Raw genomic sequence first — 27,046 nt, forward strand, 5'->3', positions numbered from 1 at the left:
ACAGTAGTATTCCACTACTGCCACATGCTTTGAAGTGCTTGGCAAACAATTCCTATAGTTCTTGCAATCAAATAGAAGATAAAGCGAGAAAACAGACATGAGAATGAATTATATCACTGCAATATTGCCATAATCCAGAACACCAATACCTCTATCACTCAGACCTTCTCTCCAGTAATTTCTCATTTCACTCCTGCACTCTGTGATCTTCAGCTGCATCACCTTGTCTTCTGTGACCTCTAATTGTTCTCACCCAGTCCTACACTTAGACTCAAGGCATTGCTACAAATGCTAAGAACTTTATTCCACAGCCCTTCATAGTTCAGCAATAACAAGCTATCTCCTTCACATCCCAGATATCTCTTTTATCTTTTTTCCTGGGAAGCTGTGCCCTCCAAGGTGAAAGACTTAAATCACAGCATCATTCAAGAGCTTCAGTACAAGATCTGTTCTTGTCACTACATTTCAACATTAAATGAAGCTTGTGACCTTTCTAGTTGAGTCATTGCTCCTTCCACATTCTGTTTCAGTCTAGGAATACCCTTCATTTCATGCATATGTTTGAATGAGATCTTAAAAATAGAACTCATGTTTATTCATATGGAAAGCAGATTCTTAAGAACTTCTAAGATATTCTCTGTCCAGCTTCATTTCCTTCCACGAAGGAAGAATTATTCTCCTTTTCCTGTGTAGTAGTGTGTTACAAACTGGACTATGTGGGAAAAGGCTTTTCATTTTACTAAGACCAAGCCCATTTTAGGAATGTTCTCTGTAGACTGAAAAAAAAAATAAAGCTGTTTCTTTTGGATTTAAATAATCAAAATTTAAGAAATTGTGGTTTAAACTGTAGAGATAGGCAGGTAAAAAGAAGCACAGACTTCCAGTTAAAAAAGTAAGGGACCAAAGAGTTACAACTTATAGTCCATAATTTTGCTATTGAAAATATCCAACTTCTATTATTTTTCAGAAAAAGCCTCAGAAAGAAACAAAAGCTATCATCAGTCCTCACATTATAAGTGGCTGAGGACAGCTTTTCTGGCCTCCAGGCATCAGCTATGAACATTGTACTGATTCAAGCCTGCAGAGGAGCTTCATCCTTGTTTCTCAATCATGTAAGAAAGATGGATATTTAAAAATCGTGCATTTCTTCTAAATAACTCAGTGAGTAAAGGACATTTACAATACAATAAATCCATCACTATGTATATGCTTGATGAAGGGATGCAGGTTTCTGTGCTATAGCTTGTCTCCCTCAATTTTTAAAGACAGATGCGTCAATCTCATTTCATTTTCCTTGCTATTAAGAAGAAAAATGAAAATCTAATCATGCAGTTATCTTGAAATATTGTCACCATTCTCAAGCTTTACAACAATCTATTTCTGTCCTTTTTTTTTAAATTGCATTTTAGAATTTGATCTACCCTACTATTTTGAAAGATTTTTCAATGAAACAGCTGAAGCCAAAAGCTACATTGTATGCAAATTATACATACAGTCTAAAACCCATTTCTGCAAGTTTCATCTGAACTACCAAAAGTTTTCAGAAATTCAGAGTATCTGTGTAATTACCTTGTATACTGCTTGACTAGATAATAATAATGGCCAGTCTTCACGAACGAAGATTTTGGGGAAAGGTCTTTTACCTTTCCAGCCTGCGCAATGGATTTTTTAGGTGAGACACAGCCTGCGCTGAACTGAGCCCACCCTTTAATCCTAAGGTTCATCTGCCGGGGCCAAGCAAGCTTGGACAATGGCAGTGAGGTCCTCAGGACGTAGGTTTGTTTAGAGTGACCTTCTCATAGATGGATGGCCTCATAGGCCTAACGGACTCCATCTGCCCGGGGGACTGGCTGGATTCGAACCTGGGTCGCAGAGGTGAGAGTCCTGCACGCGAAAGGGGAAATAACTTGTGATGAATTGTGTTCTCTGTCCCACCTTTCCTTGACCCTTCCTGCTCTTTTCTACATAGGAGAATCTGTACGGTATTTGCCAATAAGTGAGTTATAGTCTATTGAACTGTTGAGGTAAGGTAAGTTCTTACCTGTATTAATATCAAAACCTAATTTATACCTTTGCTTTAGAAGCCATATAATGTGTGAGCACAGCCAGGTTATCTGCATCTTTTAGATAGCCAGAAAGAATACTATAATATAATCTACAAACCTTTTCAAATGGACTCCACTAAACTGGTCTGGTCTCCACCATGCTTCCAGCTTTGCACTCTGTTCTGCACTCACCACGCAATATCTTTTATTTTAAGTATGGAAGCCACCATGGTCACCTTAAGACCACAGGACCAATCAGAGAGGCAAACATGCTGCATCTGACTTCAAGTAATGGACTGCTTTGACATTTAACTTCGTTAGTGCAGATGATCCATGGTGGTGCCTCAATATAAACTTGAAGCAGCACGAGACTAATGATCAAAACATTACTCTTAAAGCCAGCTTTGGGTATTGACATCCTACTGCCTTCTCTTAACAAGGCACTAAGGATCAGCTTCTAGCCCTGAACATCTTTTGAGGGACCTTCCTACATCTGTCAGATCCTGAAGAGAGTTTTAACATGACGTTTGTGTTTCCAGCTCAGGTACACTAAGGCCGGCATTTCTGATCACCTCTCTGGAGAAGATATAAATGAACATCATCCTCTCATGTGCACTGATTCCTCAGCAATGTAGCGTTCTACTGTTTAGAATAATGGATGTACAACACACACAAAGAAAGATGCATGAGGCTCCTTCTTGCTTGGAACAAATGGTAGTCAGTGTTCTCATCACCAGGTCTCTGTCTGCAGGATACCCTCACCATCTAAACAGCATAGCAACAGGCATTTCTCTGAAGCACTGTAACCTTTTCAACAGATATTCACTCCTTGTAAACATTTTTGTTATGAAATCAGAAGGCTTGGTAACTCAGATTCTCCACGTAAATACTGAGAATGGAATATTGGTTAAATACTGATCTTAAAATGACAGAGAGCCTCTCCTCAGGTTATACTTACCTCAGTAATGCTGTTTCCAGTGGAAGCAATTTCCACAAGCCCTAAGCCCACTCCTGGTGGGCTTCAAATAGGGCTGCTAATAACTGCATTTATGAAAACTGTGCTCTTCATTTACTGCTGCTAACACAGAAGAGACATTAGACTTATGATCTATCCAGTTCATTAGAGGAGTGTTTAAATCAGAACTCAGTTCGCTGAATCAGGACCTTTACATGCTAGCCTTGCACTTCTAACAAAGACAATTTTGTTAAAGCCTGTCAGAAAACTCATTTCAAAAGCCCTCTGCAGCCCCTAAGAAAGACAGTCTATTGTCTCTAACACACAAAAATCTGGCCAGCAGCTGGAGAAAGAAGAGTCAGTTCAGTTTGGTCTGACTGGGGAAAGATAGCACCTCCCAAGAGGAAGAGCTGCAAAAGAAGAAAGTTGTCAGTATTTCAGTTTCCAATATGAAAGAGAAGCTACATACACAAGCCATCAAATATCACAGAAGGATAAACTGGCAGAATTGTTTACTGTACATCAAAACAGAATCAGCAAAAGAAACCAAAATCCACAAGGATGATATTTTAATCAAAATACAAAAGAAATTAAATCCACTGTGTTTTGCTACCATTCAATAACCTGCAAAAATATTATATTAAAAATTATAAGGAAAAGCCATATAAAAGAGCCTATTCTGTAAGAAACAATACATTCCCATGCTTGTCAACCAAGCCAATATTATTGCTGTCATTAATCAGTCACCATTTGGGATGTGGTGTTTTCTTTTCAAATGTTCTTGGACACAAGTGACAACAGCACAACATAAGAGGTATATGCTCTGTTTGAAACTGTCATATGCAAGTTACACAAATCAGCATTTTTTCAATACATTATCATCCAGTGTAGACTTGGACAAATCTTGTAAGTTAAGATAAAGAAAACCAGCTTGATTCCCTAACCTATTAAACAGTTTCAGTAAACAATAAAAAAGTAAAACAAACAAACAAACAAACAATGCAAAAATTCCACCAAAAGCTGGAACTTTTGACATTTCAACTTACTTTCATTAAAAAAATATAACAGCTTAAAAGTAAGTTGCTACTCAGCTTTCACTGTTTAATAACTTCAACAGAACATGAACAGCATAACTCTATGCATCTCTTTTAGCTGTTGCTTTAGACATAGCACTTGACCTGGAAACAGCATATATTCCTTTTGTTTAGTATAGCACTTACAGTTCTACAATTCTTGACAGTAGGGCAACTGTAGATTTGTAAAGGATGTCAAATTTATAAAGGATGCAGCAAAAAAAAAAATCACTTGCCCACTCTTCCTACTGAGTGAAGAGACTCAAAGTGAACTTCCCCATTCTATTTAAAAAGCCAAGATTGGAAGACTTCTGAATGTCCGTACTATGATGCATTACGTGGATGTTTGCCCTCCCAAGATTGCAGATATACAGCAAAATCTGAAAGGGATATTTTCCAGCTCTGCACTAAGGAGAACTATGGAACAGCAGAAATATGAATTACAAAATGCACCTAGTTCTTGCAGAAGATTTATGAAAACTGCATTTTTTAGCCACTGCAGATGAGCTGCCTTTAAAGTTTTGTTTTTGCTAATTTGGTTTGGATTTAAACCTCTGTCTGATAGGTGATGGATTTTTCAAGCTGGTGTTATAGAGTGGGATGAATACATTTCTACAGTCAGTTTACTTCTGTGCCACATATTTTTTGTCCTGTCTGTGTGCCAACACAAGCACCTTTACACCCGCACACTGAGCTGGATCAAGGACTCCCCACAACCAGCTGGATTAGCAAGCCAAATGAATTTGGCATCCCTAAGTAGGGTGAACACCAGCGCCGAGGTAGTTCAAAACAGGAGCAGGGTGGGGGGGAAGCTGTTGGAAGCGAGGGGTAGCTGGAAAACACAGAGAGCCTAGTAGCAAAACACACAGAACACAGCTGCATCCCCAGGTTGTCTACAACCATTACTTGTGCACAGGCATACAGCAGAGACACAAGGGCTGTGCAGCCCTGCTCCCTTCAGCAATGCCTAGCCATCCTCAGGGCCCTCCTTAGCACCTCTGTGGGACTCCAGGGAGAACAAGTACCTGCAGCATGGCAGCACAGCAGCTGCTTGATTTGGTAGGGTTTGCTTCTTTTGTACTTTAAAACAAAACAACACAATCCAACTATACCGCAACACTTGAGTCCACAGAAGGGTCAGAGGGCTGAAGCACCTCTCCTGTGAAGACAGTCTGAGACAGTTGAGGTTGTTCAGCCTGGAAAACAGAAGGCTTCGGGGTTGTCTTGGAGCAGCCTTCCAGTACCTAAAGGGGGCCTACGAGAGAGCTGGAGAGGGACTTTTTACAAGGGCATGTAGTAATAGGACAAGGGCGAATGGTTTTAAATTGAAAGAGGATAGGTTCAGTTTAGATACAAGAAATTCTTTACCGTGAGGGTGGTGAGGCACTAGAACAGGTTGCCTAGAGAAGTTGTGGATGCCCCATCCCAGGAAGTGTTCAAGGTCAGGTTGGGTGGGGCTTTGAGCAACCTCGTCTAGTGGAAAATGCCCCTGCCCATGGCAGGGGGGTTAGAGCAAGATGATTTTTAAAGTCACTTCCAATCTAAACCATTCCATGATTCTATGAATTAAACAAAACAAACAAACACCACAAAAAAAAAAAAACCACCCTGAGTTATTCTCTCTAAACATTTCTTCCCCCTTTGAGGAGACTGATTTGCTGTGCTGAGAAAGCAGAGACACAAAAGGCAGCACACTTATGTCCCTACTGCATTTAGGACCATACACTTGTGGTGTATTAAGAGGATCAGAAGAAAAAAAGTAGACTCGCCCAGTTGTGTGGTTTACTGACTCTCCACACCCAGATCCTCTATCAGAAATAATCCAAGTGGAAATAATCCAAGCAGGAAAAGCCCATAACAATAAGACAGATAAATTATTTCAGGTGGCCTGGGTGATGGCAGCTGTTCCTCTTCCCCAGGAGCCCATGACTGCTCTCCCAGGGGTTCCTATGGTGTTAATGGTAATGCAGGAACATGTTATGCTCTAAATAAAAGCATGTTTCTGTTAAATATTCTTAGCAATAGGAATGCCTCTTTCTTCTTTCAAACCAAAGCTACAAACCCAATATTATTTTCTCTCTTACTACAGAATTAAGGAGATGGCTGCATGTTCCTAAATTCATGGAGAAGAGGAAAGATGTGAGTAACCAGCAGTTGCCCTTCTCTAGGTGAGGGCACTTCTTCCTTTTCACCAAAGCTCAAAGTCTCAATAGAGTTCTCATTAAAAAAGTATATGAAACTAGTGACTTTCCAGAGCATTATAATTTGAACATGTATTTCTAGGTCTCCTTTCCTTAGAAAACACACCAAAATATCAGGCAGAACTCCCTTCCACATAAGTATTTTCTCACTCTTGTATTCAATCTTTTATGCCACTACAGCTAAATAAAAAGGTTATTAGGGAATGTGCCAGTCTAGTGCTGGCATGTCTTCAGTCTAAAGACAAAATGAGTTAAGAAACCAAAATTTTAAAAGCAAATATATTAAGGTAAAGGAAGATCATAGAGGTTAACATTCATTGGGATAAAACCAGCACTGGATATAAAACTTTTGAGTTGCCATAACTGGTCTTTTTCATACAGTTTAAGGTTTCTTTGAGTGCAATAGCCAATGCAGTATAAAACCAGATAAGGAACAATTTAAAGTCTGACAAAATTAACAACTGCATGCAGGGCAGAAAACAGACTTCCTACAGGAAAGTTGTTGGGGTTTGGTGTTAGACTATGAACAGAACTCCTAAATATACACTGCTGAAAAGTTTCCATTTGTAAAGCCAAAGTGACTTACAGAACATCAGCTACATACAACTACATACAGGGATATTTAGTGGGTTCAGCTATAAGACATTGATTCTGTATCTGAAACCTTAATTTCCTCATCAGTAAAACAGGGCTTGAAAAGAAATGTCCATGTATTTTAGTAAACGTAAAAAATACAATGCTCTGGAATAAAGAAATCTCGGGTTGGAGAATAAAAAAAGGAAGATGATAAAACACAATGATTTTTGATATGCAAAAGCATTCTCGCCAATGAACATTTTAAGGCACCAGAGTCAAGATTATTCACTTAAGCTAATAAAATATATTTTTAAAGCATCGACTTAAAAAGTATAATGAATTCTGAAACATAATGCCTTTGGTAACATTAAGTAGTACATTATGGTTGTTAGATAAGCCAAATTATAGATAAAATTCTGTCAATTTCTTAGAAATTAACAGCCGCGAAGCCATTCCTGAAAATTATGAAAATTATGATTGCTGGGACTGCAAACAGTATTTTGACCAGTTATCAGTACAGAATAAATTCTTTCAAATATCGTACAAGATAAAACCTGTTCAATTTGCCTCTCCTTTGCAGCAACGCTAACTGGCCAAGTCTATCACTTGGTGCTTAGTCTAACACTGGTGCTTAGTGTTAAAGGCTGTGAAGACTTCTTTGATCATAGACATGAATTTTAGAGTTTAAAATGAAACTTTTCTTTTTTCCCTCATAAAAGCCTTAGCATTTTATATACCGTGACAAACCTGTTGGAAGATAGATTGTCCAAGCTATTACAGGGGATAAAATCAAGAGTAGTGTGACCATTTACTTCTAGATATCCATATCACTTAATACATTACTGCAATGCAAGAAAACTTTGAAGCTGTTGAACAGTGGGTCGTGAGAATATGCCTAATTAACTCCCCAGATTCCCACAAAGAATGAACAACAGAAAAAAAAACGGCCAGGAAGAAAAATAGATTAAGTGAGGTATTCATCCTTCAGCTGAGGATGAGATTTGAATAAGAACCTGGAATAACCAAGATCAATGCATCTCATTACACTAACATGGGCTTATGCTGGCTGCAGTCAACCAATGATCACCATCAAGCCCCCTTGTAAGGATCCAATCATACTTTTGTCACACAATGCAAACATAAAGGATTATTTTTAAAAGTTCATTTTAAACAGAAAAAACACATCATTGTTTCCAGTAAATATAAAACTTATGTTAAGAACTGAGAATCAGTGTCTTTCATGCCTTACTGTAAGTGCAGCAGCCTCTCAGTTCTCAGCTTAAGAGCAAAACCATAACTAGGTACCTCTGATTACCTGCAGTTCCTGTGTGCATTTCACCACACACATATAAGCTTTGATTTTGAAATTATGCACCCCTGGGAAATATTACCAAAACAAATACCTCCCAAAGAGGCACAAGACATCTCTCAAACACAAGATCTAGGCATATGGGAATCAGAGAAAGGGGACACAGGGCAGATGAAGTGTGCTCAAGGACAGCAGATTTCAAAGAATTCTAATTATTTTTAAAGTAGGCCAACCCCCAGGATATATCCATTTCATCCAGAAAAATTAATCCAGCCTGCTCCCTGCCATCCTCTTTTCCCAAGGCCCCTCAGGCATACACAAAGATTAAAAGCTACATGAACTATCCTGGCAGTCTGCTCCCTTTTATCACAACAGCTTGACAACTCCCCTGTCATCACCAGCCTTGGTAGAAGATAATAATGGGAGCAAAACTTGTTAACTTCCCAAGAGGTGACTGACGTGACTATTCATGGAAAGGGTAAGCCTGCTCTCCACTACAGCCACTCTGCATCTTGCAAAAATTTGACCCCCTGTCTGTCTATGTGAAATAATGGCAATGCTTTGACATTTTGGACACCTACTCACTGCTCTGTCAATGAGCACTCAAGCATCTCATCATCCACTGTTAAAGATGGGCCAGAGTAACTGTTTGCCCTAAGTTTGACATCAAAGTCTTCTCCCAGTCTTGATTCCAGAATTATGGATAACTGTTCTCCTTGAGGATGTGTTTTTTTTTCTGTAGATGACCCTGAAAGAGGGCATTATGCCTGGACCTGCACAAAATGCTTTATGACCTCACTCTCAAGTCAACACTTCTTGGCGTTCCTTAGACCAAACTTTCCTGTACTATTCATGTAAATGAAAACTAAGCAAGTGTTCAAGATGAGTATTTTAGACTGGTATTGGAAAACACAGAGGGACAGAAGACTCACCAAGATCACACAAATGCATCCAAGGAACTAATTAGCAGTTTTATTTTAGACACCCAGGGCTGAAATATCTCTAGAGAGAGTACTCAAGACCACTTTACTCATTTGGTAAATCTCATGCTGTAGGAGTATTTTACACTGATTGAAATATCAGAATTTGGAGTTGAGGATCTCCAAAAAGCTAGACAAAAGGCGGCAGGAGATTCTTCTCCCTCACCAACAGGAGCTGAGACACAGGAAACCCATGCAGCATCCTTCTGGACTTGAGAACCCTTGGCTAAGAGCTCTGAAATCAGAGGTAATCGATTAATTTACAATCACTAAAATTTCATATTCCATCAAAAGAAATAAACAACAGAAAACCCACCTACCACGCTTTTCCATCTCTGCAGTTTACCGAGATACTGTTTTTACACTATCACTAATGAAGGTCTTGGTTCTTGGTGCAGGAGGAACATATTTCATAGAGGGGAGGCAAATGGAAGAAGTGAGAAAAAAACCCCAACGTATTTCATAGCTGCAGTTGAAAGCTTCTCAGAGACTTTGAAATGTTAGAATAACACTGTGGGAGATGGATTAGCAGAGCCAGAGCAGGTGAAGCAGTCTTATAAAAGCCATATATTACGAGCCTTGAAGAGCTGACTTCAAGGCCTCATTTAAGTGAGTGTAGCAAATCTTGTTTCAGAGACAACCATACAGAGAACAATTAATTTTCTCTGAAGAACACATTATCTTAATATTGTCTTTCTTGATCTTCCTTCCTCAATTGGAAAAACAGAAACTTCTTTTATGAGGTATCTTGTTCACTTTTTTTGGTTTTGTTTCAAAACATGAATACAGATGAGGCATTTTCTACACCCAACCTAAAACATTAAATACTTCTTTCTTTGACATATCTAGAATTCTTATTAAATAGCTCAAAACAAAGACATTGCTTAAATATCTCAAATCCATAAAGGCAGGAACTGAGAAATAAAATGGGGTGCTGCTATGCTTTGGCCCTTTGTTCACTTAGTCATGCTTAAAAGGAAAATCTTTTACTATAGATTAAAAACAAAACAAATTTTAATCCTAAGCTTGTTACAAAAATGTCTGAACATGAAAAAAATTATATTTGATTTCAAAAAGATGGTATTTTTTTCCAAAACATAGTATTTAAATAATAATTTTCTGCGTTATTAAAAAAAATGAACTGTATTTACTCAAGTCAGAACAGTTCTTGCTGAGCTGTTTTCATTGCCAATTTTTTAAAATGCAGCAAAATAAGTAAGAAACTTTGTGGGCTGAGCACCATCTGCTTATGCTTTAATTTCATTAACACTTATATTTTGAGATTGTCAACTGTAAAGCAAGTTTTCCAAATGTAAACAGCACGTAAACCAGTATTATTGCTTTTACCTTATACCTTCTTCCATTTCTCTTCTGCTGCTCAGAGGTTTACCACACATCAGTGCTGACTGCTGCTATTTGCAACTGAACGTTCCACAAGGAAATAAAAGGAAAATACGTTGCAGCTTAGGAAAACAAGAGCAATGCAAAAAAATCTTACTGGAGTCAAGGATTACAACAAGGGATTCAAAAAGACATGGTCAGAGAGAAACTTAAAAGAAATACAGACCACTCTAGAGTAGCAAACTGTTTATTATAATAGTTTATAATAGTTTATTATATAGTTTATTATAATAGAGAGAAAAAATAAAAAAGCAATTTGTTCTTTTGCAAGGAAGCATGCTTATGCAGGAGAAGGATGCTTAATTCCTGATTAATACAATTCTTTTTAAAGCATCATCTCTTCATTACAAAAAGTAGCCATTTTTGTTTCAGTAATAATGTATATATGCAGCCTGGTAAGAAAAATATTTTTATTCCCACACGGGAATTCCATGGGTTTTCAGAAAATAGGAGTTTTGTGCTATAAAATGCACCTGTAGGAAAGCACCAACCTACTTCAAAATCAGCTCACACTAAGCAAAGAATTTGTTTTTTTTTCAAATTTCAGACCTACCAATGCAAAGATATTCCAGTGAGTAAGCAAACAGTTCAAAATTGTTCAATCCCAAGCAGGGGGAACACAATAAGGATGCTTATTTGAAAAACAAAGGTAGAATACAAGTATTAGCATTCTCCTCTAGATCTTTTTACAGTTATTTCCACCAAAGCACATACTTTCCCTGCAAGCTCTTTCAAAGAGGAGGATGCTATAATTAAACAGATAAATCCTAATCTCCCATAAATCACAACCTTAACCTTTTGTTTAAGTTTACAGGTTGTCAGCCTAACTGCTCCCCTTTGTTGAGCCATGCTGGCAACATCTTACTTCCTGAATGTTACCTTGGCACTGTGATTAGTCATAGGGGGGAAACCTCACTCACCAAAACAGTGTCTAAACCTACCACACTGTGGGACAGAGATGGACAGATAAAGGCAGATTCAAGCAAGATAAAGTCCCTTTAATTCACAAAAATACTAAAGAGAACTGATAGACGAGGTGGCCTTTTGAGCAGCACGGCTTTGTGGCCAAAGCTTAACTGGAGTTGAAGCTGGCCAGAACTGTGGGGGACAACTGAAAGATTTTTTTAAAAATACATTAACGGCAAAAGGCATTGCAGAAACAACACTGGCCTGTTACAGGATGATGATGGTTACCTCACAAACAGGGACCTTGACTAGGCAGAGATGTTTAATGCTTTCTTTGCCTCTGTCTTCAACACCGATGATGGACTAAAGGGGTTCCAATGATCAACTCTTGGTTGACCCTGAAGCTGTATGGGATCTGCTTCTCCAGCTGGATCCCTAAAAATCTATGGGGCCCGATGGAATTCATCTGAGAACACTTAAAGAGCTGGCTAAGGTCATCACAAGGCCTCTCTTGGTGATTTTTGAAAGGTCTTGGAAAGCTGGAGAGGTCCCAGTTGACCGGAAGCTGGCTAATATTGTTCCAATTTTCAAAAGGGCAAGAAAGATGACCCTGGAAACTACAGGCCTGTCAGTCTCACTTCAGTGCCGGGTCAAGTTATGAAGAAGATTATTCTGGGAGGTGTTGAAAAACACCTAAAAAACAACACAGTCATTGGTCACAGCCAGCACAGCTTCATGAGGGGAAAATCTCGCTTGACAAATTTGATTTCCTTTTATGACAAAGTAACCCGAGAAATTGATCAAGGGAAACCAGTCAATGTAATCTTCGGGATTTCAGTAAAGCTTTCAACGCTGTCTCTCACAGGATCCTTCTGGACAAACTGTCCAGTACACAGCTGGATAAACACATCATGCGATGGGTGAGCAATTGGCTCACAGGTCGAGCACAGAGGGTAATAGTGAATGAGGTGACATCAGATTGGTGACCTGTCACTAGTGGGGTTCCACAGGGCTCCATCTTGGGCCCTGTGCTCTTCAACATCTTCTTAAATGACTTGGATGCAGGACTGGAAGGGATACTACGTAAGTTTGCAGATGATACAAAATTGGGAGGAGCTGTTGAATCCCTTGGAGGCAGAGAGGCCCTGCAGAGAGACCTCAACAAATTAGAGGACTGGGCAATCACCAACCATATGAAGTTTAACAAGGGAAAGTGCCAGATTCTGCACCTGGGATGGGACAACCCCAGATGTACGTACAGACTGGGGTACGAGATGTTGGAAAGCAGTGCCACGGAAAGGAATCTGGGGGTCCTGGTGGATGGCAAGTTGAATATGAATCATCAGTGCCCTGGCAGACAGGAGGATCAACCATTGGTAAGAAAATTTCCCTGTCCAACCACCCCGTAGACACTCTGGCAGTCACACTCGCGCTAACTGCAGACTGCGGCCCCTTTGCAGTGAGCAGCTCCAGTGAGTTGACAGGTGCCCCACTTGACTCCCTGCACACCCCACACTCACACATTCAGACCAGGTTTCCTTACTGGCTCAATCCTAGGTTTCCCACAACACTCTCAGACATTCAGATCCTTCAAATAGTTTAATCATGGTGCAATAAGTAAATAATAAAATAACAGCTCAACTTGGATGCCTTCGAGGGAGGGACCCTGAGCAAAGGAAACTCTGGGCTTTTATACCCTCAGAGTCTCAACTTGGGAAAGTCTGGGCTGCTGTCTTCTGTGCTTGTGTCTCCGAGTGTCTCCGAGTGTCCCCATGTCGTTTGCTATGCAAAGGGTCTGCAGTTCAGTTCATGGCCTCTTGCCTGGGGCACCTGCTACACAGAGCTCAATCTGCAGCTTGAACTGCAGCTGCATATTCATTAACACTGTCTCCAGGGGTACATCAGGCAAAGCATCGCTAGCCAGTCGAGGGAGGGGATTGTTCCGCTCTGCTCTGCACTGAGGGACCTCACCTTGAATATTGTTTTGGGCACTGCAATATAAGAAAGATATTCAGCTATTAGAGAGTGTCCAAAGGAGGGTAACAAAGATGGTGAAGAGCCTTGAAGGAAAGCCATATGAGGAGCGGCTGAGGTCACTTGGTCTGTTCAGCCTGGAGAAGAGGAGACTGAGGGGAGACCTCATCACAGCCTGAAACTTCCTCGTGAGGGGAAAGGAGGGGCAGGCGCTGAGCTCTTCTCTGTGGCGATCAGTGACAGAACCCAAGGGAATGGCCTGAAGTTGTGTCAGGGCAGGTTTAGGTTGGATATTAGAAAAAGGTTCTTCACCCAGAGGGTGGTTGGGCACTGGAACAGGCTCCCCAGGGAAGTGGTTACAGCACCAAGCCTGATAGGGTTAAAGCATTTGGATAATGCTCTCAGGCACATGATGTGACTTTTGGGCCTCTGCTGTGCAGGGTCAGGAGCTGGACTTTGATGATCCTTCTGGGTCCCTTCCAACTCAGAATACTCTGTGATTCTATGTTGCTATTTTTACACTAATCATCTGCAGTAGACATTTGTTTTCCATATTTAAGGAGGAAATCTAGTAATTAAATATAACTGTTACCAGACTTGGAGTCCTTCTCTCAGATTATATGGCCTAGTTACTGCAAAAAGCATCCCACCCCCGCCCCTTCCCAAGGTAGAAGTCAAACCTATTAATGTAACAGCTTAGCCTGCCCTATTTCCACTTGGCAGTCTCCCATAATGCTGATTTAATATCTGACAAAAATAGGACAAAGACGCTGTCATTTTTCATTAGAGAAAGTCAGCTTAATACAAGCAATTTTGACTCTGCTGAGCTTGGGTTAGGGAAGGTGAATGGTGCTTGGCCATGTGGCAAAAAATCCACGTATCTACTTCTGGATATGTCTTTCTCTCAAGGCTGTCGTCCTGATGACCCACTGAGTCTTTTCCAACGACTAAATTTACTAGCACCAGAATTCCTACTACTTCAGTTTAGCTACCCATATCTTATTTCACCACATTTAAAATTGAGAGTTAACTATTTCCTAGATTTTGATTTTAAAGAGGAATTTATTACATGCTATTTTTAATATCCCACCATTTGGCCACTAAGCAGCACAAACTACCACTTATGTTTTGTTTTGGTTTTTTTCCCTCAAAAAACAAATTACAGCCTACCCAGTCCATGGCATTAATTCCAGTTTCTGTGGTCTTACTAATGTTTTCTTCATTAGATACTGCAACAGATGAATAGTTTTGCCTGTATGATCCCCAAAACAGACACAATTATTAGGTTTTGTTACATTATGTTACTTAAGTGTGCAGAGTCACCTTTCATCCTAGGCTAAGGATCCTGCCAAAGGTTCCCTGGATACTCTAGTTCGCTCTTCTTCTGCAGTGGGATTCCTGAAAAGCAAATGCCAGGTCTAGCTTAAGATCTTTGATTTTTCATCCGTTCAGTTGTTTTACATTACTCATAAATGGTAACACTTGGGGCAAAAACAGGACAAAAGGAATTTTGTCACATACATAAAAAATGGTGCAAACCTGCTCTTTATAGAGGAGTAGACATTTACATAATGAATAGACTTGAGATAATAATGAGTTCTTTACCTAACTTAATACAAGCGATCTTAATGACAAGAGAGTTCAAGAAACTTTTAATGCAATCTATATATGTATACATAAATTGTAAGTATTATGTAGGTTCTCTTTTTTTCCATTTCTTCACATTATTTGCTTTGTGGTCATTGATTCTGCAACATAACTTGAAGCATTTGTCAAATTATTTCCCTTTTAATATGATAGGGATTGGAGTTTTTACACTCTCCCAAGGGTGATAGATTTTTACAAGCTTTTTCAAAGCCAATTTAGATGAAAGCACAAATTTAAAAAATTAGCATTTAATATCTCAAAACATTTTGCCTATTACTGTTGCTAGCAACACTGAAGATTACTCTAATAAGTGATGCTTACTTTCCACAACGGCAGTAGCTTGGCTATAGCAAGCTCACTAGCTCACTGTGCACAGATTTCAAACAGAACTTTTTGAGCACAAAAAATTTGCCAAGATGTTAATTTCTGCTGAATGTTCTATGACAAGTAGTGACTTATTACAGCTTTGATTGGAGAATGCAGCGTGGCTACATCTAGCCCTGCACCTGTATGGAGCTTTTCATACCCAGGTGATGAATGACGGTGTTGAGCTTCTAGATAATGCCAGAGCAGCAGAACCAATGCAGTGCCCTTTGTGTTAGGTCTCATGCAATTATGGAAAGGCAAACAAGTCAAAAAAGTGACCAATATATAGATACAAAGCAGTTGGAGAGAAATTATTTTGTTATTTAATCACCCGTGTACCACCATGTTTTTAGCAAGTTCAGACAACTTGAATACCTTCACTACTGAACACCACTCTCCCTGTTACATCAGATTTACCATCCTAGTTTGACTCCTGCCTTTCCACCAGTAATTGTATCAATTTCAAATTCCTGTGTCTCAGTTTCTCTTCTAAACACACTTGCCATTATTCCTCAAGGGAAAGTGAAGAATTTCCTCTGGGATATACACCAAAGAATCTAATTTAAACCACAATAACACTTCAAGTTCAGTCTGCAACTTGTCATTAAGATCTCAGTGACAATCCAGCCAAGGTATACAGGATATTAGTAGTTCTTAAAGTGGGGCAGAAGAGGTGTCACCAGAGCTCAAAAATGTCCATTCAGCTTTTTTCTCTTTTTTTTTTCTAATGCTTCTGCCTCCACATCATAAATTCTCCACCTTCTATTGTCCATGTGGGAATTGTAATGTTTAAACTTGGCAGTCAGTGAAGGCCCATAGCCCCAGCTGCAAGCCCATCATCTGGTTTCCTGAACCAGAAGGACGTGCTAGAATTGCCACCTGCAGTAGGGCACTCAGCAAAGCCTCCTCTCCCATTCCAAGGGCAACCATTCTTCCCTCACTCTGGCATGGCTGCTGTGACATCTGGCAGCAAGGACAGCTAACAGCTAACTGTCCTGGCTGGGAGATGAGAGTATAAATGTCTAAGGGTGGGAAACTGACCTCAAAAGCTCCTATTAAGTTACAGAGCACTGAAAGCATGTCTGATATAGGAGATATGCATGCTGTCAAGGGGTAGTAAGAGGAAGGAGACAGTTGTCCAACTTTTTAAGCCACCCAAAAAAAGCCCTGGGAACACAGTCCAGAAAGTCTGAGAACTGTTGACAAACAAATATGATGGGAACAAAAGCCCATTAAAAACATGCCACTTACAGATACAAAAAATTAAATACCTTCAATATATGAGAAGCCCATCGGTGGCTCAGGTGCAGTGGCTATGGGAAATACTGAAAATACTGTAATGCTTCAAATCTGAAGCACCGTGTTCCCAGATATGAGGCCAAGCAGCCCATGCCAAGTTTTCAGGAAGTTCTCCTCATTGTACACGTGAACAGGACAGAACATGGAATTTATTTTGTGGGTTTATCAATCTCACCACCACATTTCTGACTTGTGCAAGGTCAGCCACATACTTCCAACAAATCTTTTATTACCTTACTAATCCCCTTCCGGAGCATAGGAACACACTGGACACTCTTCCTTACTATGTCCTTCATATGGACAAATGAATAGAGTCATTTGTATTTGGTCAGATTCAGAGAGTTAAAGTTGACCTATAGTACATTTACTCCAAATATGCTTTCAACTTCTCAGTAATGAATCTTTCTTTACTTTTTGGTCCTATGGTTCTGCCTGCTGTACTACCTACTCCTTGACAACACCACCTTTTAAGGCTGTGCCTCTGAGGCTGATCATTAGTGACACACCTTGCTGGAGACCAACAAGTACTATAGCTGGGATCCCTACAGCAGTCTTCTGATGAATGGCCTCAAAGGTGTGATTCGCTCATGGTGCAAGGCCAGGAGCTGGACTTGACAATCCTGATGGGTCCCTTCCAACTCAGCATATTCGCTGAATCTATGATTCTCAGTCACTTCCTGCTGCCTCCAAAACTGTGACCCCTTGACCAGAAGAGTAGAAGGTATCAGAAAACATCCAAAAGACACCACAACATGCTAATTAAATCAATGATTCTACCTAATCTTTTATCACAGCCATAAACAATAGAGTCCTTGCCTAAATATTCAGTAACTTTGCAGTCCTTACTATTAGATAGCAGGTAACCTTACTTACAAAAAAGCTGATGTTCATTTAAAGACTCTAAAGACAGACATTAATATATTTTCATTGTTTCTATTTGGTTTAGATTGAAAACTGAAAGCTCTTAAGGATAAGAGTGATTTTATTGTCTTTGGATATTTCTGATAATGCAAATAAATACTTTACCTCTCCCTCCAAATCCCACAGCACTTTTTCCTCAAATGGATTCTTGGAGAAAGTTCCACAGTCGGGTTACCTGGAGAAGAGTTTTGTCCTCCCAACTTCTACATATATTTTCAATGAACATAGCATCTGTGGGAAACTTCCATGAGAAAGAAAGGTCTTATCTCCAACTGTCTGTATTACTGTTATTACTTCTTTGTTCTCTCATTTCCTTCCTAAACAGCCACTTCTCCACTTTCATTTTTATTTTGAAAACTCTCTGTATGTTAATCTTTTTAATTCTCCAAAAGAATTCTGAAATCTTTTATCAGTAGAAAAAAACATAACAGTATTTGAAGGAATAATTTTTTAAAGGTACATAGTTATAACACTACAAGGTCTTCAATATTACCTGTTGGCTGCTGCTGTAAGCAGGAAAAGATTCAAGGTTACAACTAAAAAAGAACAACATGGCAGATCTTTTGATCTTTAATGCTTCGGTGTTATTAAAAAGTGACAAGGGTTACAGTGCAGAGAGGGAAAGGGTACTGCCAAGGTTAGCTAAAAAAAGGTAAATTCTATTTTAAACTAGCACTGTCTGAGGAGGAATTTTATACTTGTTAGCTAGAGCTTTCAACACAAGCAAAGGGAGGAGGGTGTTGTACAGGAAGAAGAAGAATTAATGTGTCATCTTTGGCTTAACAAACTTTTGGGCAACTAACAACAGAGCAAACACACATATTTGTATAACCAAACAACATGCACAGCACTGCATTTTAAAGAAACAGTTAAGATTAAACTCCTACTTCCCACATCCTGAAGCTGTACCAATGCACAGTCTGTTTCCAGGTGTTGCAGGGAGCACACCACAAGATACAAGCCCACCTCTTGGGATCAGCTCTGCCTCTCCTAGCATGATGCAGGGCATGCAGGTCCTAATCTCTGGACATACTGGGCTCTGACAGCTCCCCAGAAATATGCTGTGAAGCACTGCTAGCAGTGAATGCAGTCATTACTGCTTAACTACTGTTCCTTACCTGAGCAGCTTCTGAGGTGGAAGGCACTCCAAACCAAAACACAAATTTAGTAAAACGATACTCTTTCCCAGAAAATGATGAAGCAGCATGTGTTACCCACTCTCATATGTATCACAACAGCAAGTAAATAGCTGATCTAGCTAATGAACCAGATATTCTGTTTAGATTTCATCATTGTCAGTGTTTACTCAATATGATTATATTTGTTCTCAACAAAGACTGAATTATTTCCTGAGATGGCTGTCATGGATATTTCCTCCTCCAGTCAAGGGAGGGTAATCAAGACAGAATGCTGCTTTATCAGGGGCTGGACCGTAAAAACTCTTCCAATTCCTTTACTGGCATACATGCCAGACAGAAAAGATTTCTGAATTAGACCTCATGTGAGAATGGAAGTAGATACACGAGTTCAGCCCAAAAGTCTCCAAGTAAAAGCATTTAGGCTCATAAGAAAGGACAGCATGATTCATTACAGCACCCGAGTAGGCTGATAAAGCATATGCACTATAGGGCTGCAATACTTCAGTTGGCACCCCAGAATAAGCATCTGAAGATGGTCACTGCCCTACACAGCAATGCAATCACAACTACTTTTTTTCCCCAGAGATTGTCACTTTGCAGGTCCGTTTACAACCCTTTCCTGACCATGAAAAGTAACTTGACTGCTTTTGATGCAAAATGTCTTCTCCCTGACATTTTCTTGGGAGGTATGCAAATAAATTCCTGAAGATTTTTCTGCACACAGAAAAGCTCATGTTGGGTCTAGAAGACCAGATTACAGAAACTTCACCACTTAATAAACTGCTTAACCCCAAAAGAACCACTGTGGCCTATTACCTCAGCAGTAACTGCCAAGATACAGCAAACTGTAACAGCTTCAGAACACAGAACAGCTGCTGAAGGAGTTCAAAGTCATTTCCAGTTTTTGAAAGCAAGAGTTCTGTTAGTTCACTTGCCTTCCACAATTATTGAAAGCAGCCCACTAGAGAGGGCCAAGATCATTAGCAAACACATCTTAAAAGATCCCTTTTTAAGATAATCACTGGAAAATTTTATGACTTTTCCAAGATGATTTTAATCTTGGCTAATCTTACTTCAAGCCGATCTCCTTAAGTCCAGTTACATTCCTGAGCTCTAAAACATCTGGTGAAAACAGAAGAAGCACTTTGACTTCTTCTGAGACCTTGGTGTCAAAGGGTCAGATTATTCTCACCTGACTAATAGAAGGCCACGGCAAGACTCGCTCTGCAGATTTGTTCTGACATCCTGAAGCTTTTCTGGATGCACTGCCCACCTCACACCTCACCATTTCGGGTTGGAAGATCTGCACCGCCAGCTGGATAAAGCCTTTTGGCTTTCCGTGCGCTGTTTTTAAATTACCTGATCTGCTGCTTCTCCTTGGCAAAGCCTGCCATTTGGTTAGTAAAGCGCCAGGAAGCCGATCCGCGGCGGCGGCTAGGTGAGTTGGCGAGGGAACACCTGCACCCTTTGTTGAACCTCTAGGGAGACCTTTGCAGGACACTTACGCGCAGCGGACATCGGCGCAGGTATTTAGGGATGGAAAAGCCCCAAAGGGGAGACGAACCCACGGGTTTCGGGTGCCCACGGCATCGCCGGCGGGGAAGTCCCGGGGAGTGAGGGAAGGAGTGCAGGGCCCCGGCGGGACACTGCCCGCAACACGGCGCCGGCGGCGGGCACCGGGTGGGCGGGGGGCAGTGGCGGCCCCGCTCCGGGTGGGGCGGCGCGGATCGGACACCGGGGATCAGACATCGCCCGGGCTGGGCCGCCGGGGTCGCCGGCAACACGGTTCCCCCGAGCCCCGCCGCGGGCAGCTGCACGGCGCGGCGCCGCCCGGGCTCCGGGGGCCGGATGAGGCCGGCCCCGCCGCTTCGCGCTCCCCTCTCAGGCCTGCAAGGCTCCGCAGGCCGCAGCCCGGGCAGCCGCCCCCCGCCCGCCCGCAGCCGCCGCCGGTCACAGCCCGGGCGGCGTCCCCGCCACCCGCTCCGTCGCGCCCGCCCCGGCGCGGCCGCGCACTCACCCGCGTCCGTCCCGGGAGATCCGGCTCCTCGGTGCGGGGCGACAGCGAGGACCAGAGCAGCAGCAGCCCCAAAAAGCTGCCCGCCAGCAGCACGGCGCGCAGCAGGAAGCCCAGCTTCAGCCGCATCCTCTCGCCCGCCCTCTGCCTCCCGCCGCCGCGCACGCAGCGCCCGGCCCCGCGCACCGGCCGCCTTCCGCCCCCCGCGGCACGGCACGGCCCCGCCGCCGCTCCCCCGCCTCCCCCGGCCGCCGCTGCTCTCCGGCAGCCGCCCGCCTGCGGAGGCTGTCCTCCCGCCGCCGCACGTACAAACTTTCTTTTTTTCTTTTTTTTTTTTTTCTGTTTCTCCCTTTTTTTTCCTCCTTCCCCCTCTCCGCCCCGGCAGGCTCCCCGCTGCGGGCTGCGCGCCTGCCTCCCCGCCGGGCGCAGCGGCCGGGGTGATGCGGAGCAGGAAGTGGCCGCCGCGGCAGCCGCGGTTCCACGTGGCCGCCCCGCACCGGGGCGGGGGCGCCTCGCCCCGGGCCGCCGCTCGCTCCTGCCCCCGCCCCGGCCGCCCCGCCGGGAGTGCGCTCCCGTGCACCTGCTGCCGCCCGCACCGCGGCTGCACCCCGCCGGGAAGGGGGAGGAGTGGGAGAGCTCGAGTGGGGCTTGGGCTTTCCCAGCTGGGTGGGCAGCGCTGCTCGGGCACCGACTATTAAAAATTAAGGTGCAAACGCTTAACTTGAAGGGTTGTCATAGGCGTAGGGTAACACAGGCCCATTAATTGCGTGCAGCCTGGGCAGAGTAGCACTGGAAAGGCAACAGATTTTTCTTGCGGATAGCAGATTAAGTACAAGATTACAGAGATGCTATCAGCCCCATAGCTTGAGTGTGTTTTGTTACTAATTTTCTGCACTAAAAGTTGGGCATCCTATTTCCTCCTTTGGAGAAATCTGACACGTGCACGCACACACACAAACATGATAATGTAAGCTCTCCACAAAGCAGAGTGATGCAAGAACAATACAATTTAATACTTTTCCCTTTCCTGTATATTCAGTATTATCCGCTTGCTTTGATGATTTTTAGTTCTAATTCTTGTGTGCACTGGAAGGATATCAGATCCAAGGATTCTGAATATTAACTTTAAGTGATAAGGAGTATAGAAATGAAACAGGATATTACACCCTGAACAGGATCACTTTGGAGGAAAAAAATCCCCACACCTAAGTGACCTTTGTAGCTGGACACACCTAAACACGGAAGTCTTTGTTTATTCGTATAACTTGTGCTATAGCACTGTGTGCTTTTTTTTTCTTCCCCATTCTGTAAGATCAAGGTATGAGACATAGACAAATGCGATGTTTAAGGCATGGGCAACAGCCCTAATCCTTACAGGTGTTTGCACAGCCTTGTGACTTTCACAGGTCATCAGAACTGTTTTCCCCAAACCCCCTCCCTGTTTGCAGTTGCAGTAATTAGACAAACATCCCAACACAAAGGTTTAGGTGACTGTTTTCAGGTAGGTAACAGCATCTGCACAGGGCTGGGAGGATTGGGGTTTTTTGCTGGGAAAGACATGAGTTGAGGTGCCCAGCTCTGAACAGATCCCTTGGCTTCCTGAGCCTAGAAGGAAAAGACAAGCTGGGGCTGTAGACTATGGAGCTCTGGAGACTGTCAAAGAAGTATAGAAGTGTTTTCCCCATCTCTTGTTTCATTCCTTTCTGGAGACCTTATGGCAGCAAACAGTGCTCTTTCCTCATGCTGTTTCATTCTCCATGTTTGGGATCCCATTTTAGTCTCCTGTGCTGTTGCTCTCAGCACACTCAAGAAGAGTAAAACAAAAAAAGAAGTTACACTTAGCACTGCATGGCGGGTACAGTAAAACTCGCTACAGCCATGGGATGTGACACCACTGCTGCTGCTTCTCAGAGCTGAGAGTGACAGGGATAGAGCTCTCTGCATGCCAAGTCGATACGATGAAAACTCACATTTGTAAGGCTGCCTGCCAAAACTGGGTTTGAGGGTTTTTTTATATGAAGGTGTATGTTCTGTTGAAACCCATAGGCAAACCACATGTCCATCATTATCACAGAGAGCTGCACACTAGAAGATGACCAAGAGTTTTGTTGTTTTGGTTTTAGATACCCAAAGTCTTACTGTCAGTGTATTCCCCCATTAGTTGTCTGAGGACAGTGGCTTCTGTACACAGCATTTTAAAAACTCTGCATTTTACCCTGAAAGAGAAGAAGTTGAAGACCACTGGGAGGCAGTATGGGGCAATGGAGAGGGTGTTCATGCCAGCCAGCCCCTCTCTCTTCCAGAACCGCCAATGACAGGAGACTGGAGAAGGCATCATGTTTCTGCTTGACTATTACACCTGCCTGCCCTGGTGCCTTCTCAACAGGGAGAACCACCTGCTTATGCACTGGCCAGGCAGTCTGACTCCAGAAGTATTAGATTAATACTGACCTTGGAAGTAGTTTTATTTCAGTTGTATCCTCTTTAAGGATATGCTGAAGTTTCAAATTCTGAGCTTACAGTTTCTCCTGTGTAGTAAAGTGCCTAAGAAGACCTGCAGAACATATTTTCACTCTTGTTGAATTCGTATCACCTAAGACAGAAAATGCAAATTAAAGTTGGCTTTGGACTGCCTGCAGTAACATTCAAAACCACTTTTCAAAGTCTTTTATGGCCTGGAGGGGAAAAGAGAGTGAGTTAAACACAAATTTTTGCCTCTCTCAGTTATAAAATATGAGTATATATAAAAATATATATATATAAATATAAACTATGACACTTGTACTGTCCAGGCAGCACTAAAACAAGACACAATTCTGACTGTTATTAGGGAGTTAATCAACCTCTTTTAGACTGATATTCAGTCATTCAGATGTTTCAAATAGACTGGTAACTGTCATAATGTTTGTATTTATATGTGGACATCTATTGCTTGTTGCACAGAAATCGTATGTTCACTTCTCCAGCTATGCCTCCAAATAAATATCCAATGGCATATAAGTCATTGCAAAGTCTTGCTGCTCTTGAATCAGAGACCTGGAGGTGAGGTATCGGATTACCAATCCCCTAAGCCATGCAGTTGCCTTATTGCTGAGGATTTGGGGGATGGTGTCTGGAGCAGGGTCACTAACAAATGTCAAAATCTCATGCAGTTGCTCACATGGGAGAAGCGTCTGGATTTGGATGTGCCTCTTAACTCTTGTCCTGAATATTTGGCCACAATAAAACAAACTGCTTCAACACAATGTCTGAAAGGAAATTCCTATAGACTTTTGTACCTATCAAGATGAAAGTAATGTATTACAAAGTTCATAACGCAACAAGCTGCTGTAAAGGCTTGACTGTACATAACCCCCCCATTTTACTCATCTGAGGGGGATTTTTCTGTCAAAACATAGGTGGTCTTTGTAAAATCTACGTCAGAGACCACCTTTTCTTTCTGCTCAGTGCGGTGAGCACAAAACACAAGCGGCTCTTTGAAATTAGCATTGGTGTACTGGTTTGGGCTAAGATACAGTTTATCTTCATAGTAGCTGTATGGGGATACATTTTGGATTTGTGCTGGAAACAATGTTGATAACACCGGGATGTTTTGGTTGTTCCTGAGCAGTGCTTGCAGAGTCAAGGCCTCTTCTGCTCCTCACCCCACCCTATAAGCAAGCAGCCTGGATGTGCACAAGGAGTTTGGGACAGCTGATCCCAACTGACCAAAGGGATATTCCATACCATGCTCAGCATATGAAGCTGAGGGAAGAAGGAGAAAGAGGGGACATTTGGAGTGATAATATTTGTTTTCCTGAGTCACCGTTACACGTGATGGAGCCCTTTTCTTCTGGGGATGGCTGAACACCTGCCTGCCCAAGGGAAGAGGTGAATGAATTCCTTGTTTTGCTTTGCTTGTGTGCATGACTTTACTTATTTAACTGTCTTTATCTCGACCCAAAGGTTTTCTCACTTTTACCCTTCCAGTTCTTTATCCCATCCTGCTGGGATTGAGTGAGAGGTGATGTGGTGCTTAGTTGACAGCTGGGGTTAAATCACGACAAATGGATTGTAGACCTCAAGAAATTTCACTTTCCTTAGATGTTTCCAGATATAACTACCAACACTTTATTTAGTGCAGTATTTCACTATGTGATATACTCTAGGCTTCATATAACAGCCAACTTGGTCATGCTTTGATTAAAGAAAGTGTTGGAAAATGCCAGCTGGCAGACAGTAACTTGCGTTCCTAAACTGAATACTCTCAACACAAGCAACACCTCTGCTCTAGTGAAACCTTCCAGCTCCATGTAATTCCTTTTCCCATCCTTTCCAACCTCCTCTGCTTCACTTTCTTCACTTTTAAGATCATTTGCATGTAGATGGTCATCTATGAACAAAGCCTATGCTGTTTTCCATATTGCTACTTTGGACCTAAGGTGAGCTGGCCATTGACACATATGGAAAACCAGTGTAGTGTATTACCCCTACAGCAGATCTATTAGTGCTGTATATTGAAGTCTTGGGATGTCCAGGTGGAATCCAAGACATACCTTCCATAGTTTGCATCTGAGGGATTGCACACTCAATGTGTGGCTGGAGAAGCCTTGCCAGATCTACCTTAATTAGTATTAAACAGGTTCATACTCCCTTCTGACACTATTCCCAGCATTGAGGGGTTTGCAGTAAGATTCTGGATTAACAAGGTGGTTGCTGCTTGGAATAATCCATAAGGGCAGAGTTTGGCATATGTTATGAAGACAAATCTATGCCCTAAATATTTACAATGTATATTTAACCTCAGAGTTGATAAAAAGGAGCTGAAGTACAGGATTTTAAATTCTTCCTAATTTCTGAGATTGTTTTAAAAGTACTTTAATTCAAGTAAGTGCCTCTCAGTAGTATCTAATACATGCTTTTGCAACTTAGACTAGGATGTGCTTAATCTTCATTGTTTAGTGTTCATGATTTCCAATCTTCAGTACCATTTTTCCTGTAATTCTCAACTATCCTTCTTTTTTTAAGATAGAGCTTTAGCCATGCATATCCTACCAAAAAATTCTTCTTCAGTATTTCAGGATTTGAATGGATGCTTCTGGCAGAGTGCTGTTTGCCTCCTTTGCTTTTCCTGTCACTTTTATGAAGAACATGTTATGAAGTTCCTGTCATTACATTTAGCCCCCATACTCCTGTCATGCCTACTTAGTCTGTTTTTCTCCTACCGTATCACCTCTAGCTCTTCTTCTCCTTTCCCACACAGCAACAGTAAGCAAGCTCATTATTTTGTACTGATCTGGATGCTACCAATGTTCTGAAGACCGGAATGTAAAAACACTTTTTATTCCAGCTGCCCTTTCTGTTAATGAGTACCAATCAATGTTTATGAACTATGTTGTATTGTTAACACTGCTTTTGTCTGAAGAAATTTAACTTCTTTTGCACTTAAAAATCCTCAAAATATCCACACTCTGATGAGTGTTGACAATGCTTGACAGATTTAGATCTCATTAAAATAGTGGATGGGATAGTTATGTGGGTGTTTCATTTAAGTTTGAAAAGAATTGGAATGATTCTAAGCATAGTTATGCCATTTAAAAAATAAAATATATATTTAAATTACTTTTCAAATAAACTCTTACCTGTATTTTGAGCCAGACGTAAGGGTGAGTAGTAATATATCTCAGGTCCGGAAAATTTCCCTTTCCAAGGCACCACATTTCTGAGCACTTCAAACAGAAATTAACTTGCATCATTTCCTGAATCTAGGGCAGAGAAAATTGAAATAGGTTGCTGCAATTTCTGTTATGCTGAAAAAATGAACGGTGTAAACACCCACATTTCAGATGCTGATGTACTTTTCTAATAGACTTTTCAAATATAGAAAATAAGTGGAGTTAATTTGGTGAAATTGTCAGTCTGAACAAGATCCACATTACCTTTGTGGGAAAAAATGGAAAAATTTACAACTGGAAATTAATTAGATTTTCGTATTTCTTTGGAATTTAGTGATGAACTGTTGACAGTTTAGCAAATAACTGTCAACTTGGGTATTATCAATTCAGTATCATTTATCAGCAACAAATCTTCAATACATTTAACAGATTTCTCTTCAGAATATATTCTACTATGTTGTTCAAAATTAAACAAAACCTTACTATTGAAGATAAGAAACATTTGTAAAGCACTGGATAAGTTAAATAAAGCAAACATGTCAAATCTGCACAAGAAGAAGACCAATGAAGTTTCATAGACAAATAA

At 41.5% G+C, this 27,046-nt stretch overlaps 1 protein-coding gene across 3 annotated transcripts in view; it reads right to left on the reverse strand.

Moving 5' to 3' along the window:
* Positions 1-26,545, reverse strand: part of GALNT7 (polypeptide N-acetylgalactosaminyltransferase 7) — a 79,999-nt gene extending 53,454 nt beyond the window's left edge. For 2 of the 3 annotated variants that reach the window (XM_027676718.1, XM_027676719.1), the window contains exon 1: positions 20,810-20,936. In XM_027676718.1, coding sequence (XP_027532519.1) covers positions 20,810-20,935 — 126 coding nt within the window. In that variant the 5' untranslated portion in view covers position 20,936. Of the gene's footprint in view, positions 1-20,809; positions 20,937-23,257; positions 23,400-26,427 lie in introns of those variants that run through there. The other variant, XM_027676720.1, reaches the window with a different exon arrangement.
* Positions 26,546-27,046: the final 501 nt, after the last annotated feature.

This window comes from Neopelma chrysocephalum, unplaced genomic scaffold (assembly GCF_003984885.1).
Source record: "Neopelma chrysocephalum unplaced genomic scaffold, ASM398488v2 Primary Assembly neopelma1_42, whole genome shotgun sequence".
In the NCBI taxonomy this organism is placed as follows: domain Eukaryota; kingdom Metazoa; phylum Chordata; class Aves; order Passeriformes; family Pipridae; genus Neopelma; species Neopelma chrysocephalum.